The sequence below is a fragment of the Dromiciops gliroides genome, chromosome 1 (genome assembly GCF_019393635.1).
Source record: "Dromiciops gliroides isolate mDroGli1 chromosome 1, mDroGli1.pri, whole genome shotgun sequence".
Classification (NCBI taxonomy): Eukaryota; Metazoa; Chordata; class Mammalia; order Microbiotheria; family Microbiotheriidae; genus Dromiciops; species Dromiciops gliroides.
The window spans coordinates 747338564-747355266 of NC_057861.1; the positions used below are offsets into that span (position 1 = coordinate 747338564).

General features: G+C 45.3%; 1 protein-coding gene across 1 annotated transcript in view; it reads right to left on the reverse strand.

The window, feature by feature from the left end:
• ITGA9 (integrin subunit alpha 9) overlaps positions 1-16703 on the reverse strand; it is a 351429-nt gene that overhangs the window by 146250 nt on the left and 188476 nt on the right. Inside the window, exon 17 of the mRNA XM_043975289.1 lies at positions 14051-14127. Within this exon, the coding sequence (XP_043831224.1) occupies positions 14051-14127 (77 nt within the window). The remainder of the gene's footprint in view (positions 1-14050; positions 14128-16703) is intronic.

Below are 16703 nucleotides of genomic sequence, written 5' to 3' on the forward strand. Positions count from 1 at the left end.
AGGAGAGTCCTGGGAAAGACTGCTTTAAACCACTGGGTATTTCAGGAGTCTCATTTTCATCACAGATTCTCACTCTGTTCGGTGCTGGGGTGAAGCAGGTTTCTTTTTTTTAATCATAAAAGTATTTTATTATTTTCTAGTTACATGTGGAGATATTTTTCAACATTTGTTTTTATGAGATTTCAAGTTTCAAATTTGTCTCCCTCCCTCCCCTCTCCCCTCCTCCCCAAGACAGCAAGTAATCTGATCTAGGTTATATATGTACAATCACATTAAAACATATTTCTGCATTAGTCATGCTGTGAAAGAAGAATCAAAACAAAAGGAAAAAACTCAAAAAAGAAAAACAAAATAAATAGAAATAGTGTGGTTCAATCTGCATTCAGAATCCACAGTTCTTTTTTCTGGATGTGGAGAGCATTTTCCATCATGAGTCCTTTGGAACTATCTTGGACCATTGTATTTCTTCGAAGAGTCAAGTCTATCACAGTTGATTAACACATAATGTTGTTGATACTATGTACAGTGTTCTCCTGGTTCTGCTCATCTCACTCACTTATCATCAGTTCAAATAAGTCCTTCCAGGTTTCTCTGAACTCCTCCTGCTCATCATTTCTTACAGCACAACAGAATTCCATTACATTCATATACCACAGCTTGTTCAGCCATTCCCCAATGGATGACCATCCCTTCAATTTCCAATTCCTTGCCACCACAAAAAGAGCAGCTATAAATATTTTTGTACATGTGGGTCCTTTTCCCTTCTTATAATCTCTTTGGGGGAAAGACCTAATAGTGGTATTGCTGGGTCAAAGGGTATGCACAGCCCTTTGGGCATAATTCCAAATTGCTCTCCAGAATGGTTGGCTCAGTTCACAGCTCTACCAACAATGTATTAGTGTTCCAATTTTTCCACGGCTTCTCCAACATTTATTATTTTCCTTTATTGTAATATTAGCCAATCTGATAGGTGTCAGGTGGTACCTCAGAGTTGTTTTAATTTGCATTTTTCTAATCAATAGTGATTTAGAGCATTTGTTCATATGGCAATAGCTTTGATTTCTTCATCGGAAAACTGCCTATTCGTGAAGCAGGTTTCTTAATGTCAAAAGACAAACACACATGTGCTCACACAAACACACACACACACACACATATGCTGAAGGCCCAGAAAAGTTAGGAAAGAAACAAGTGAAAACTCCCTGGCAGCTGAATCCAAATGGAGGGGGGGTGGATGAGGAAGGGGAAGAGGTAGAAGAGGAGAAGTACAGAAGAAAGAGGAGGAGGAAGAAAAAGTGGAGGAGGAGGAGGAGGAGGAGAAGAAGAGAGGAAGAGGAGGAGGAAGAAGAGAAAGAGGCAAAGAAGAAAGAGGAGGAAGAGGAAAAAGAGGGGAGGAGAAGAAAGAGGAGGAGGAATAAAAGGAAGAGGAGGAGAAGAAAGAGGAGTAGGAGAAAGAGGAGGAGGGATGACAAGGAGCTAGAAAGAAAAACATGTTCCAATGCAGAAGTGCTGGCTCTGTAAGCAAAGGAGTCCAGGCTGAATTTGGCTCTGCTCCTGTGTGGGCTTGAGGAGGGTCTTTCCAACTGCCCTGCAGCAGGACCCTCATACATGGGTGTTGTGTCTCCTAAGAGTATGTGAGAATAGGACTAGAACTTTGCTCTTCTCTTTCTATTGCCATGCTCAGCACATAATAAATTTCATTCCATTCCATCCCTACACATACTGGTGGTATGGCTTGAGGCACTAAGTACTTAACCTTTCAGTGCCTCAGAAAACTCTCCAAGACTACAAGTTACAAGGCAAATGATGACCTGCATTCTAAATGGAACTTTCTCACCAAGTTTCCTATACTGATGAAATCATAGGTCTACTTAAAAAAAAAAAGAAAAGGCATAGGAGGTTGGTGTTAACCTCTTGGTACCCAGCTGCTGCTATTCTACTGGAGTATAAATACTCAGTTTTTCTGTTCACTAAATAAATTTTCATGCTCTGGGACAAAGCCCCAGTTGCCCCTCCCTAGTCATGTTTCTGTTCTTCAATCAAACAATGAGTTCCAGCACCTTTGCTGCCAATACTCTATCCTGCAGGATGTCACTGTGCTCTGTTTATGACTATATACTATTACAGACATAATTCCCATCCTTTGTGGCTGATGCAAAGCCCAGCTGCTACCAATCACAACCTGATGGGAGGCAGAGAGGGCAGAGCTGAAATGTTTCGGGTAATATTCTGGCAAAGAGGAGACTTTTCCAGGTTTGCTGATAAGCTCTTATTCCTCTTCCCACAGAGCCCAGTAATAATATGGGATCATATAACATCTGAGAAAAGGCCCAAAACAACAGCCATAAGTTCTCTGTCAAATACAAACCCCAAGCAGAGACTCAGGCCAACCTACTCAGGAAAGAATGCGCTGAATCAGCACCCAGCCTGTCACTCACATCCCGGGACAGGTGTGGAGAGCTTCCCTAACGAGAAAGCATTGCACATGGCCGGGCCCTTCTCCGGAGCACATAGCGGCTGCTGGGATTTATGCACAGACTCCTGCATTCTTTCCTAATGGGATTCCTGGCAATGTGGCTTTGAGGCTTACCACACAGAGGCAGACATTTTCCCAAGGTCCCTGGACATGGTACCGTCCGTCTGGGGCCAAATGGGAAAGTCCTACAAAAGGACCAGAACTGGATGCCAATTCAGGAGCCAGGCCTGGGTCTGGGACAAGAGCAGGAGGGATTTTTTATGAAAGAACCATACCTCCTGAGCCATCGATTTCAATTGGCTCCCAATGGGTTTCCCGGGCTCAGCCATCTCCTCACTCCAATCCATCCTCAGCACAGCTGCCAAAGTGATGCTCCCAATGTACCAGTTGGACCGTCATCCCCTCCACCCTGACTCAGTAAACTCCAGGGGCCCCCATTACCTATGGGATCAAATAGAAACCCCTTGCTCTATTTGGCACTGAGAGCCCTTCACTGGCTGCTGACTCATCTTCCTGGCCCTTTTTCACACTCTGTCACAATCAGTTATTAACCTACAAGCACTTATTAAGCACCTACTATTTACCAAGTTCTATGCTCACACTCTATGTTCACACACTTTATATTCCAAATAAACTGCCCTATGGGTTTTTTCCCGATAGGAGACATTCCATTTCCTGCTCCAAACCTTCGATCAGCCTTGTTGCCCTTGCCTGGGACACACTTTCTCCCCTTTATTTCTTAGAATCTCTTTTTCCAGTAAGGCTCAATCCAACTACCTACTGACTTTCTTTTTGCCTCCACCCTGAAGTGCCTTTATATCAACTGGATGTAGTACACAGCAAAGGTGTCTAACCCCAGTGAAATGGCTCCCTACAGGTGGCTTACTGATTTAGAAAACCACACATTAACATCATCTATATTGTATTTTCATTTACTTTGTTAAACATTTCCCAATTACATTTTAACCTGGGTAAGCCCCAGTTGGGAGTTTTGTGGCTACAACATAGCTGGGAGTATGACACCACTGGACAGCATAAATAATTTATTTATCTGTGCAAATGTTGTGAACTGTATACTGTTTTTTTTTTTCAGGGCAATGGGGGTTAAGTGACTTGCCCCGGGTCACACAGCTAGTAAGTGTCAAGTGTCTGAGGCCAGATTTGAACTCAGGTACTCCTGAATCCAGGGCCTGTGCTTTATCCACTGTGCCACCTAGCTGCCCCGAACTGTATACTTCTTGAGGATGGGGGCTATTTTGGTTTTGTCTTTGAATCTCCAGCCCCTGAGCACACCTGGCACATGGAAGGAAGGAAGGAAGGAAGGAAGGAAGGAAGGAAGGAAGGAAGGAAGGAAGGAAGGAAGGAAGGAAGGAAGGAAGGAAGGAAGGAAGGAAGGAAGGATGGATGGATGGATGGATGGATGGATGGATGGATGGATGGATGGATGGATATCCACCAATGTCTTCACATGATGTATATACCAATGGAGCAAACAGACTTTCCAAAATGTCACTGTCCCATCTTTTTTTTTCCAGTCATGCAGTGACTTCTCGTTGGTAATGTATTACAGCCTGCCCATGCCCACTATGACCCTCTCCACCACCCTAAGGGTGACCATTAATTTCTCTCTTTGGAGATTGTAGCTATGCCATGCATGGCTCACTGGAGGAATATTGCTATCACAAAGATGGGCCTTTGTGTCATGGGGAGGTTTGGGGTTCTTCAAAGGCCTACAATTCCTTGAAGGTTTTCAGCTCTTCCTGTTTGATTCTGGGTCCAGCTGACTGTGCCCTCATGGACACAAACACCAAAGAAGATTCCCTCAAGGAGCCGTCCTTTTTGTCTTGAATATATAGGGTGCCACCAAGGCCCTTTTCCAAGCATTATTGGAAGCATCATACTCTAACTCAGGGGTTCTTAACCTATGTCCACGGAATACCCCTCCAAAGATTTGTATATAGACTTCGGTGGGGTGGGGGGGAGGGTCTGTGAACCTGAATGAGAAAAAAAATAAACCCTATCTTTGTTTCCACTAGCCTCTAAATGAAATGTAGCATTTCCTTCAATTATTTAAAAACAGTATTCTGGGAAGGGGTCCGTAGGCCTCAGCAGGCTACCAAAGAGGTCCATGATCCAAAAAAGAGTTCGTTTTCATTTTTTTAAAACCCTCTGACAGAAGTGGAGAAAGGGAAGGGAGGGATTTTTTCCCCTTTTCACAGGCTCCCCCAGAACATGAACAATGTCGGTTTGACCATGGTCATTTCAGGACTAAGAGCAGCCCCATTAAAACCCCTGGCTCAGGACTTAATGTGGAGTTAATGCGTTCCCTGTTTTTTAAAAGACAACCAGCTTGCCAGAGGTCAAGGTGCCCAGGGGGGCGTGAAACAGCTCAAGGGCTGATCACTTCCTGCTCTCAGGCTCGATTTCCTCGATGGATCCCAGGGACACAATTACTTCCAGCTGTTTTCCTTTCTCTCCATTCCCCCAAGACAAAGGCGACCCATTCTGATGAGCCCCCAGCTGCTGGGGGTTCCCCTACCCCCAACTGTCCATCAGCAGTGGACGATTTTCACCTGTCTTCCATTCCCCCCAGAGCCATAACTAGGATGAGGTAACTGAGCTGCTTGCCTTGGGTGCACAAAACTGGAAGGCACATCCCTTTATAATTGAAGGGACACAGTTTTGTATCCTTGTCTTTGCAAAAAAAAAAAAAAAAAAAAAAAAACGTAGTTATGCTACTGATTCCTACTCTAAATCTGCAGAAGCAACCTTGAGTTAAGGAAGCAAAAATCCCCCCAAATAGTGTGCACCGTATGTGAAAAGGACTCGCCCCCCTTCCGCATCATCCCACTCTGGGGTTTCTGAGCCCTTGTTTCTGGCTGCTCTTGGCTAGATCCAAGCACATCTCTGAGAGAGGCCGACTCAAAGCTTTTGCACATGTTCTTCCCTACGGCTTCTGTGTCATGGGGATCACGGGAATGGAAACCCCAGTATCCAAGGGAGGCTCTCTCTCCTGAAATGATAGTGAGCTGAAGTGATGCTTAACACAGAGGGAGGCTCCTGGGGCTTAGTTCTAGCTCCATCACTTACAAGCTGGGTGAGTCCAGAGCTGTCACTTAAACCCTCCAAGCCTCCCTGTCCTCAACTGTTAAATGATGTTAAAATTTGTTTTTACATATAATTGGAGAAAATAAAATTCTAAATAAAAATAAATATACATGAGGAAACTGAGGCACAGAAAGGTTAAGGGACTTGCCTAGTGTCATACAGTTAATGTCTAAGGTCAGTGTTCTTTTTCAAGTGGTGCTCTGAGAAGCCTGGCCTCTTCTTCACCCTTTGGGGTCTCCTTGCTAAAGTCTGATTCATAGGTTTCAACTCTCCCTGGGAGTTGAATTCTCTGTGAGACACTCCCTAGATTTAAGTCCAAATGTCTGGTGTCCCCAAAGCGAAAACTACTAGATGTTCAGGGAAGTGGGAGAAAAGATGCCCACAAGATCATGTAAGCCCCTGAAAGGCTGAAGAATTCAAAAGATCATTGGAATAAGAGGTAAGTTTGGCTTGGAGTACAAAGTGAAGCAGGGCAGAGACTAACAGAGTTTTGCTGAGATAACTCGCTGGTCCTCGCAAACACTCTTTATCAACAACCCAAAAAGTGACTCTACACATGGACATCGCTAAATGGTCAATATAGAAATCAGACTGATTATATCACAGCCAAAGGTGGAGAAGCTCTATGCAGTCAAGTCAAAACAAAACTGGAGCTGACTGTGGTTCAGATCATGAGCTTCTTATTGCAAAATTCACTCTTAAATTGAAGACAGTAGGGGAAAGCATCAGACCATGTAGGTGTGACCTAAACATTATCCCTCATGAATATGAAGTGGGAGTGATGAATAGATTTAAGAGATGAGATCTGGTAGATGGAGTGCGTGCCTGAAGAACTATGGACAGAGATTCACAACACTGTACAGGAGGCAGAAACAAAAAACATCCCAAAGGAGAGGAAGAAGAGCAAGAAAGCAAAATAGCTGAGGAAAGAAGTTAAGCAAAAGGGAAAGAAGAAAGGGAAATACATACCCAACTGAATGCAGACTTCCAGAGAATAGCAAGGAGGGATGAGAAGGTTTTCTTAAATGAACAATGCAAAGAAACAGAAGAAAACAATAGAATGGAAAGACAAAAACTCTCCGAAAAAATTAGAGATATCAGGGAAAGTCTCATCAAAAAATGAGCATGAAAAAGGACCAGAGATTTAACAGGAGAGATTGAGGTGGCAAAAAAAATATTTAAAAAAAAACAATATAAGATTTTAACATCACTGAAAACCATGATGATGAGGTCACTGATGTAGAGCCAGCCATCCTGGAGAAAGAAGTCAAGTGGGCCTTAGGAAGAATTTCACACACTAGCAAGGTCATGCTTGAGATTCTGCAAGCTAGGTTTCAGCAATATGTGAACTAAAAAGTACCAGAAGAGCAGGCTGGTTTTCAAAGAGGCAGAGGAACTAGAGACCAAATTGCAGATACCCTCTGGATTATGGAGAAAGCGAGGGAGTTCCAGGGAAGCATCTACTTTTGCTTCACTGACTACTCCAAAGCCTTTGACTGTGTGTATCACAACAAAAATCTGTCAAGTCCTCAGAGATGGAAATACCAGATCATCTTACTTATCCCCTGAGGAACCCATATGCGGGCCAAGAAGCAACAGTTAGAACCGAACATGGAATAACTGACTGGTTTAAGATTGGAAAGGGAGTATGACAAGACTGGATATATTATTTATTTAACTTATAGGCAGAGTACATCATGTGAAATGTCAAGCTGGATGAATCAAAAGCCAGAATTAAGCTTGCCAGGAGAAATATCAACAATCTTAGATATGCAGATGATGCCAATCTGATGGGAGAAAGGGAAGAGGAATTAAGAAGCCTCTTGATGAGGGTGAAAGAAGAAAGTGTAAAAGCTGGCTTAATGCTTAACATTTAAAAACACTAAGATCTTGGCAACTGGTCCCATCACTTCCTGAAAAAATAGAGGGAGAAGAAGTGGAAGCAGTGTCAGATTTCATATTCTTGGGCTTAAAGATCACTGCAGATGGCAACTGCAGGCATGAAATTAAAAGGCACTTGCTTCTTGAAAGGAAAACTCTGGCACATTTGGACAGGGTACAAAAAAGCAGAGCCATCACCTTGCCAACAAAGGTCCACATAGTCAAAGCTATGGGTTTTTTCCCATAGCAATGTATGGTTGTGAGAGTTGGACCATAAAGCCCTGCAGAATTGATGCTCTTTAATTGTGTCACTGGAGAAGACTTTGGAGAGTCCCTGGCACAACAAGGAGAGCAAATCAGTCAATAATTAGAGATTAATTCAGGCTGTTCAGTGGAAGGTCAAATACTGAAGATGAAGCTTAAATACTTTGACCACATAAGAAGATGGGACTCAATGGGAAAGACCCTGTATTTGGAAAAGATTGAAGGCAAAAGGAGAAGGGGACAGCAGAGGATGAGATGGAGAGATGGGGTCATGGAAGCAACAAATGTGAGCTTGGACAGATTTTTGGGAGGAGACAAGGACCGGGCATGCTATGTATGGTCTATGGGGTCACAAAGGGTCAGACATGACTGAACGACTAAACAATGACAAAAACTGGTACACAAATGTGCCTATAATACATTGCTCTAAATATTCTCAGGGACACTAGATTTTTATCCTCTGGCGGGGGGGGGGGGCAGGTTTTCTGAAATAGCCAAAAGTCATCCAGAGCCAACCACGATGACTAAGGCAGGTAGATCTTTCTGGGAATTCAAGCTTTGGTTTCAAATGATAGGTGACTGTGGTATAACCAGATTCGTTTTCTAGATTATTGTAATTATTATTTTATTTTTGCGGGGCAATGAGGGGTAAGTGACTTGCCCATGGTCATACAGCTAGTAAGTGCCAAGTGTCTGAGGCAGGATTTGAACTCAGGTCCTCTTGAATCCAGGGCAGGTGCTTTATCCACTGTGCCACCTAGCTGCCCCCTCTAGATTATTTTAAAAGAAAATATAGAGTGGGAAGACAGCCAACCTTGGAGTCAGGAAGACCCAAGTTCAAGTCCTGTCCCTGACAGATACAGGATGTATGATCTTGGGGATCCACTTAACCTGTAAGTGCCTTCAGCTCTCTAAGACTATAAGTTAGAGAGAGAAACATGGGGAAACTTGTAGGAACTGCTGTAGAATGAACGATAAACATGGCCCCCATGAAGAGATGAACCACTTTCCTGTGGTGGAAGAGGAGGAATGAGACTCTGTCATTTTATTGAAGAGGCAAAGCCCTCATTCTCCATTCATACCGTCCTTCGCTCTGTGGTCCAGCCACAGTGGCCTTCTCTCTGCTCCTCCCTCACATGTGACTTTTTTCTCCCTCCTCCACACCTTTGCACTGGCTGTCCCCTATGCCTGGGATGCACTCCTCCTCATCTTCCTTCCTGGACTGCCTCATTGTGCTTTGGACCAAAGCTTTAGAACCATCTTCAATTTGAAGCCTTTCCTCCCTTCCCCCAATTGTCAGTGCCCTCCCTCCCAAATTACCTTCTCTATAGAAACAGGGTAGATATGCTGTCTACACTAAAAGAACATAGGCTTCTTGAGGGGAAGGACTATCATTCTTTGGATTTCTATTCCCAGAGTTCAGACATGGCACACAGTAGGTGTTTAGGAAATGAATGTTCATTAATGATTACTTAATTGGAATGTTACAGTCAATGTGTCAGCCAGCCTGACACAACTGTCCTTCTTTATTATAAGGGAAGGCTCCCAGGTGGTCAGGGGGACGGGAAGTGACATATATCTTGAAATATTTTCTTAAAGCATCAAAAAACTCTTAAAAAATAAAATGGGCGGGGCAGCTAGATGGTGCAGTGGTTAAAGCACTGGCCCTGGGGTCAGGAGGACCTGAATTCAAATCCGTCCTTAGACACTTGACACTTACTAGCTGTGTGACCCTGGGCAAGTCACTTAACCCCCACTGCCTGCAAAAAAAATGGATTCTAAAAGATGGGGAGCCTGGGGGCAGTGCTGAAGAACCACAGAAAGGCTGTGTTGGTCAATTACTCTGGGTGGACCTTTCCTGGAGGACTTATGGAAAAGGAGCATTTACACATGAGAATCAGCGTGCTATAGTATATCGCCAATCCTTAAACCAAAAAGAGCTGGGTTTGAGTCCCACTACTGATGAAAACTAGCTGTGTGACCTTGGGCAAGTCACTTCATTTCTCAGTACTCTAGGCAACTCTCTAAGTCTATAAATTGCAGAGCTGGTGTTCATCCAGATTGGCAGATGGACTTTTCTCACCTCAGGACTTCTTATACCCATGAGGTCAAAAATCCAGCCCTCAACTCTATAAGGATTACACAGGAGCCAAGGCATGGAAGAGCTGCAATCTGCACTAGTGGAGAGAATACCCAAACCATGAAGTCACAAACTACGGGAATGTAAGTTTTTAGAAGGAGGTACTCATGGTATGTTGTAGCCAGACCATATCAAGTTTCTCAGATCTCCATGATCACTTGCAGAGCCCTTTCTGCTTCTTAATAGAGAGGCGTTATCTCCTAGAATTGGCCAGGCTCACTGTGAGCCCAAGGTTGAAATAATTAGCATGTGATGTGATATAAAGTCATATCTGATTCTGAGGCTAGCCCAGGAGCACTTCCCGCAGCTCCCTGCCGCTTGAGGTCATGGAGATAAATTCCATGGAGACATTTAAACCCCCTGGTGAAGAGTTAAGAAAACAACACACATGTTTCCTCACGCTGTCATCACAGGAAAGGGTCCATGCCTACATTCATGCCGAGTTATAAAAATGACCATGTTCTGCTGTTGCCTTGAACCAACAATCCCTTCTAAGATAGGCAGTTATGGGCTACCATTCCAGACAGAGAACAAAGGAAGAAGACTCTGCTTGGCGTACATCATGATTCAATCTAGTTTAATCCAATCCAACAGGCATTCATCAAGCGCCTACTATGCGCCAGGTATTTCTGTTCAGTGGGGAATGTGAAAACAAAAAACAAAATACGGCCTGCCCCAAGGACCTTCCATTCTACTGGTGGCAAATTCAGGTCTTTGCCACACATCCCACAGATACAAAAGGCCCAGCTGAGTCAGTTTGGGGGAGGAGGAGAGGGCTCAACAGATCTGTGATCTCACCAGGGTCAGTCCCTCCAACAAGGGCACAGGTGCCCACGGATCCACATCTTCTCATCCTCCATCATCTTAGTCCCATCTTTCCATAAACCCTCCACAGAGAACCAAACCGGCAGCCTCAGCTAGAGTTCTTTAAACATGTGACAGATGCCAACGAAGCAACAGACTCAATCAATCCATCAACAAGCACCTACTAAGTGCTCGGCAAATACAAACAGTGAAAGAATTCCCGCTCCCTCTTATGGGGGAGACAACAACTACCTATAGAAATAGGTAAAGCATAAACATAAATATGGGCAGCATAAGAAGTTACCAGATACAAATATATACCATGGAGCTACATCCTTGGAAAGGTGGTTTGGAGAGGAGGGCACTAACAGCTGGGGATGTAGGAAAGGATTTGTGCAAAGATGGTGCTTAAAGCCTCTTATTGAAGGAAGAGAGGCAGAGGGAGTACATGCCAGGCAGCATGGGGGATGCCCAATACAAAGGCATGGAGGTGGGAAACACAGAGAGTTGTGTGGAAGAAACAGAGAAGAGGCCATTCTGGCTGATTCATAGGAGAGGGAGTAGCATCCAGTGAAGCTGGAAAAAACACGGTGGGGGCAGGTTGCAGAGGGTTTAAAAAACTAAACCAAGGAATGCATAGGAATCCAAGAGGCACTAGAGGTGAGTAGGGAGTGTCATGGTCAGATCTGTACTTAGAGAGGGTGGTATGTATCAGGGAGAGACTTAAGGCAGGGAGACCAAGTAGGAGGCTGTTACAATTATTGGATAAGAGCTGATGAGGGTCTGAACTGAAATGGTAACTGTGGGAGAGCTTGTGAAGTTAGAAATGGCGATATTTGGTGACTGGTTGGACGTGTGGGAAGGAGAGGAGTCAGGGGTCAAGGGGTCAAGGATAATGCTAACTTTATAAAGCTAGAACACTGGAGAGATGGCAATATCCTCAACAGAAATAGGGAGATTTGGAAGAGGGGAAGGTTGGAATGAAATAATAACAAGTTTGGTCATAGACCTGTTGAGTGGGAGAAGCCTACAAGATATCCGACTGAAAACATCCAATAGATGGATGATCATGTGAGATTGATGCTCAGGGGAGAGATCTGGGAGCCATCTGCATTGCGATGACATTTCATTCCATAGGAACGGATGAGGTTATTGAATGTGGGGGAAATAGAGGACTCCAGATAGAACCTTAGGGGACACCAAGAATCAAGGGCTATGATGTGGGTGATGAACAGTGGTCAGACAGGTGACCGGTCCTAAAACCCAGAGATGAAGAGAGAGTGGTCAACAGGACCGAATCTAGCAGAGAGTGTTAGAAGGATGATATTGAGAAGAGACTATCAGGTTTGTCAACTAAGAGATCACTGGATGACAAAAGACAGGAATGGTCAATGTTGGAGGGATTGTGGGAAGATGGCATATTGATGCATTGTTGGGAGGCTGTGAATTAGTACAACCATTTGGGGGGGGTACTTACACACAAAAGTAGTCCTTTGGACCAAGATATTGCTCATAGAGATATTCTTAAAGGAGGACAATAATTAGAAGAAAGGCCCCACTTGCATATGCCAAAATATTTTTGACAACACTTGTAGTAGCAACAAGGTGAAAACAGTAGATGCCTGAAGATGGTAGAAGTGATCCATGGCTGAGGTTTAGCAAGGGGAGAGTAGATATAGAGCACAGGGACAGACGGATCAAGAGCAAAAGGTGATGTAGGAGTGGAATGGTTGATGGGAGGGGTCATGACTAGAGAGAAAGAGAAGTGCTATCAAAGCAGAGATGATAACCTGAGAAAATACTGAGTCTCAATGAAAGTGAAGTAAGCACAGGGAGTGGTGGAATGCTAGAAGCTTATGGTCAGATAGGAAAATGCCAGTCTCTGATTGGCGAAGTAGGACAATTGTGAGGAATGGTGAGATACAATGTGTGGCCACCCCTGGTGTGGCTGAGGTAGAGAGGAGGAACTCCTGAGATTTAAGAGGGCTGTGGAATTGGGAGGTGAGGGGTTTGAGGGGAACATCCTTGAAAATGTGAGAGCCCCCTAGAATAAAGGCAAGAGCTGGAGAGAAGAAGATGGTGAGGCAGGGGCTGAACACCTTGAGAAAGGAGGAAGAATGACCTGGAAAGGAGGGGGAGCTGACACGCCACAGGCGCCATAATTTGGATGAGGTGGAACATTTTGATTGAATGGACCTCAGAGGAGGAAAAACAAAACAAAACAGTTGAGCAAAATGATTAAAGGAAAACATGGAAATGACAGTGAGAAAGATCAGTGGACGAGTCGCCTCCTCTCCGGGCATCCGTTTCAGAAATGAGGAGGCTGGACCAGATAAATTCTGATCTGAATTCGTTCAAGGCTCTCATTTTAGAGAGGAAGAAGCTAAGGCCCAGGGAGGGTAAGGACCTGCCCGAATCGGCCAGCCAAGAGACTAAAATCCTTTGTAAGTGCCTTCTTTGGGTTTGGTTTCCCATAAGATGAGGTCATGCCTGCTAACAATAGACAACCCCAACACCCCTTCCATGAATTTTAAGTGGTGACTAAACTTGGTGAACCGACCCCAGTCCTGGGCCTGCCCCGCCCCCGTAACTTGGGGTACGGGCCATCAAGACAGAGATGGAAGCTACAAATCTGTGCCACACGTGCTTGGGCGGTTCCTCAGGCCCGAGGTTCCAGGTGCCTTTCCTGGTGACCACACTATGTTATGTCGCCGTGGTCCAGCAAGGTCTCCCCTTCCCCAGTTATAAATAGATCCCTTTCAGAGTGCTGACGAGGGACTCACTGGGATATGGTAAGAGACCTTTTGCCTCTTCTTCCTGGCCCCAGCGCTAAAAATCTCACTGGAGGAATGGGGTCAAACAGGAAGCCCCCTGGGCCACAGTTTAAACAATTCAGGCTCAGCCCTTTGGGCCTGAAGAGAACTACAGAAAGGCCAGGAAAAGGGAGCAGAAAGCAGACACGTGTGGGGCTCACCTTTAGCCTGGGCAGAGTCAGAGACGGAGAAAGGAAATGCTGAACAAATAAAAGATCCCTCCCTGGCCACACCACCTGGCCCCTAGAAGATGCTTCTCCATCCCAGTGGATGGGAGGAGCCTCCGACAAAGAGAAAGAAGGAAAGGAGGGTGGTGAGCAAGGGAGGAAAGGAGAAAGGGCGGGGCCCAGGCCCAGCTAAGGAGGATGGGACAAAGTGGGCAGGAGTTTTAGAAAGTGACCAAAAATTTCACAGAGGAAATTTTACCATCTATCGTTGCTCCCCTTACCTTAGTTTGGCTCACCGAGTATCCAGCTCAACCCCTCTGAGTACCCCCCAGTACCCCCAAGGGAAAGGGCCCATGGATGCAGGGAAATGGGGAGCCCAGAAGCAGCGCCCACCTACCCAGAGAGCAGCAGTCTGCCCTGAAGCTTCAGATCGGCTGCACAGTCTTCCGAGTGACAATTCCTCTCAAAAACAGTCTGTGAAAGAAAAAACAGCAAATAAACAAATCAGTAGGTGAAGGAGCAAAGAGCTGGATAGATAGCACAATGGAGAAAATGTAGGAGCTGGAGTCAGGAAGGCCTGGGTTTGAATGCTGCCACAGACACTTCATAGCTGTGTGACCCTGGCCAAGTCACTTAACCCCTTGCTGCCTCAGTTTCATTATTTGTAAAATGGGGGTAAAAATAACAGTCACCAGAGTTGTTGTAAACATCAAATGAATTAACACGGACAGTGCTTTGCAAACCTTGTGAGCCATAGAAATGCCATTTAGTGTTATTGTTTTTTTAAATATTAGTTATTGTAGCTAACATTTAGATAGTGCTTTGAGGTTTGCAAAACACCACACATGTTAATTATTTGATAGGAAGGAAGGAGGGAGACAGGGAGGAATTTAATCATTCTATCAAAGTCTCTTTCTCCCTCTCTCCATCTCTCTGTCTCTCTGTCTCTGTCTCTCTCTGTCTCTCCCCCTCTCTCTGTCTATTTTTCTCTCTATCTCTGTCTCTCTCCCTCTCTCTGTTTCTGTCTCTCTCTGTCTCCCTCTTTCTCTCTCTCTCTCTCTGTCTCTGTTTCTCTCTCTCTCTCTCTCTCTCTCTCTCTCTCTCTCTCTCTCTCTCTCTCTCTCTCTCTCTCTCCATATTATATTAGTAACCCCATATGGCCTTATATTACATATACTGCACCATGTTCAGGGGATCTTAGATCTAAAGCAAGAAGGGACCTCAGAATCAATTTACACATGAGGAAACTGAGGCACAGACATTGCAAATAACCAATCCAAGGTCACTGGGTGGGGGGAGGAGAGGGGAGGGGACAGCAGCATCCCAGGTGATATAACTCCAAATTCAGCTCTTTGCACTCAACTACATGAAAACGTTCCATTCTGTCTGTGCCCTGGGCCCCTTGGGCATCTGAAGAAGTCCATAGACCCTTCTTCAAATCACGTTTTTGAATACCCAGGATGACCAAGGAGCCCAATCATGTAAAAACAAAGTACTTGTTAGAGCAAGCCCATGAAGTCGGACTTCTGAACCCTCAGTCTAGCCCAGCTCCTTCCTTCCTCCATGAGAGGACTGACTGCAAGCTAGAGACCCACCATCACAAAGACAATCATTGGCAGGATGGCCTCAAAAGCAGGTCCACTGGCTCAACTCCCCCCGCTGACAGTTACTAATGACGGAAGCAACTTAGCTACTCTTTGCCCCAGTTTTCCCATGTGTAAAATGGGCTTCATAAGAGCTCACAGTGTTTTGTGAGTTTCCAGTGTGTACAAAATGCTTTGCCAACCTGAAAGCACTATTTGACTATGAGCTCTCACCACAGGTCGCTTCTGGGCCCTCACTCCACCCCCCCCACCCCTCCACCACACACACCATCCCCTGTCTCCTTTCACAAAGGAAAATGGCTCCAGGACCAGGAAGTTCCTACATCATCCCAAACCAGCTGACGGCCTGGAGCCTAAGAGCTTTCCCAATGCACCAAGGGGGGCTGAGATGTACCAAATCCATGAAAACAAGGACTTGAGGCTGGAAAGAATTATTCACAAAAATATTTTGAATCTCAAGAAAAACAATTTAATTTGAGTTGGATTTAAGTTTGAGGAGCCGGGGACTTTTCTGGGAAATCCATCTCTCCTGAACAGGGACAAGTCTGCCATTTCTTCTAATGCTATTTATACTATATTAAATCGCCCTTTGGTCATTATTTTCCACGTGGGATGGTCTAAGTCTGATTTCTAGAATGCCAAACGAGTGGGCCTAGCAAACTCCCTGGGCTCCTGGCAGTCTCGAGGTGAGACAAACAGAGCCGGCATTGACACGGCCCCTGTGGAAATTCCTCATCCTGTGCCACATTTCCAAAGTCACAATGTGTACTGGCCAACATTCCCCTTCCTGATCGGGGAGGGAGGAAATTATAGCAGTCCTGGGCAAAGAACATGGGTTTGCATGTTCCCCTGAATGCTCGCAGCCTGGGGAGGAGCCAAGTTTCTCGATTTCAGAATCGTTTGCCATCTCGGCAGAGGAGAAACTGAGGGGAAAGGAACTGGAATTGATGCCAAAGTGGATAGAGTGAGTGCAGAGCCTGGAGTCAGGAGGATTCTTCCTCCTGAGTTCACCTCAGACACTGGGCGAGTGACCCTGGGAAAGTCACTTCACCCTGTTTGCCTCAGTTTCCTCATCGGCAACATGAGTTGGAGAAGGAATGGAAAACCCCAAACCCCAAATGGGGTCACAAAGACTCAGACAGGACTGAAACGGCTGAACAACAAGAACAGAGAGAAGATGGGCAGCCTGGCGCCCGGTTCTGGGGAATCATAGTGAGAAATGCAATAGGAGGATCCAGCATTTTCCTCCACAACCCAGTCAGTCACTATCCCCAATTGTCGATAAGAAAACTAAAGGTCAGAGAGGTGAATTAAAGTCAGGCAGCTAAAAAGTGGGGGCGGCAGAACTGAACCCCACCCAGCCTCGTGACTCCAGCTCTTTCTAGGACAGTGGTATGGACTGCATGACCACAGAGTATCAGAAGGAACCTCAAGGGGTCACCCAGC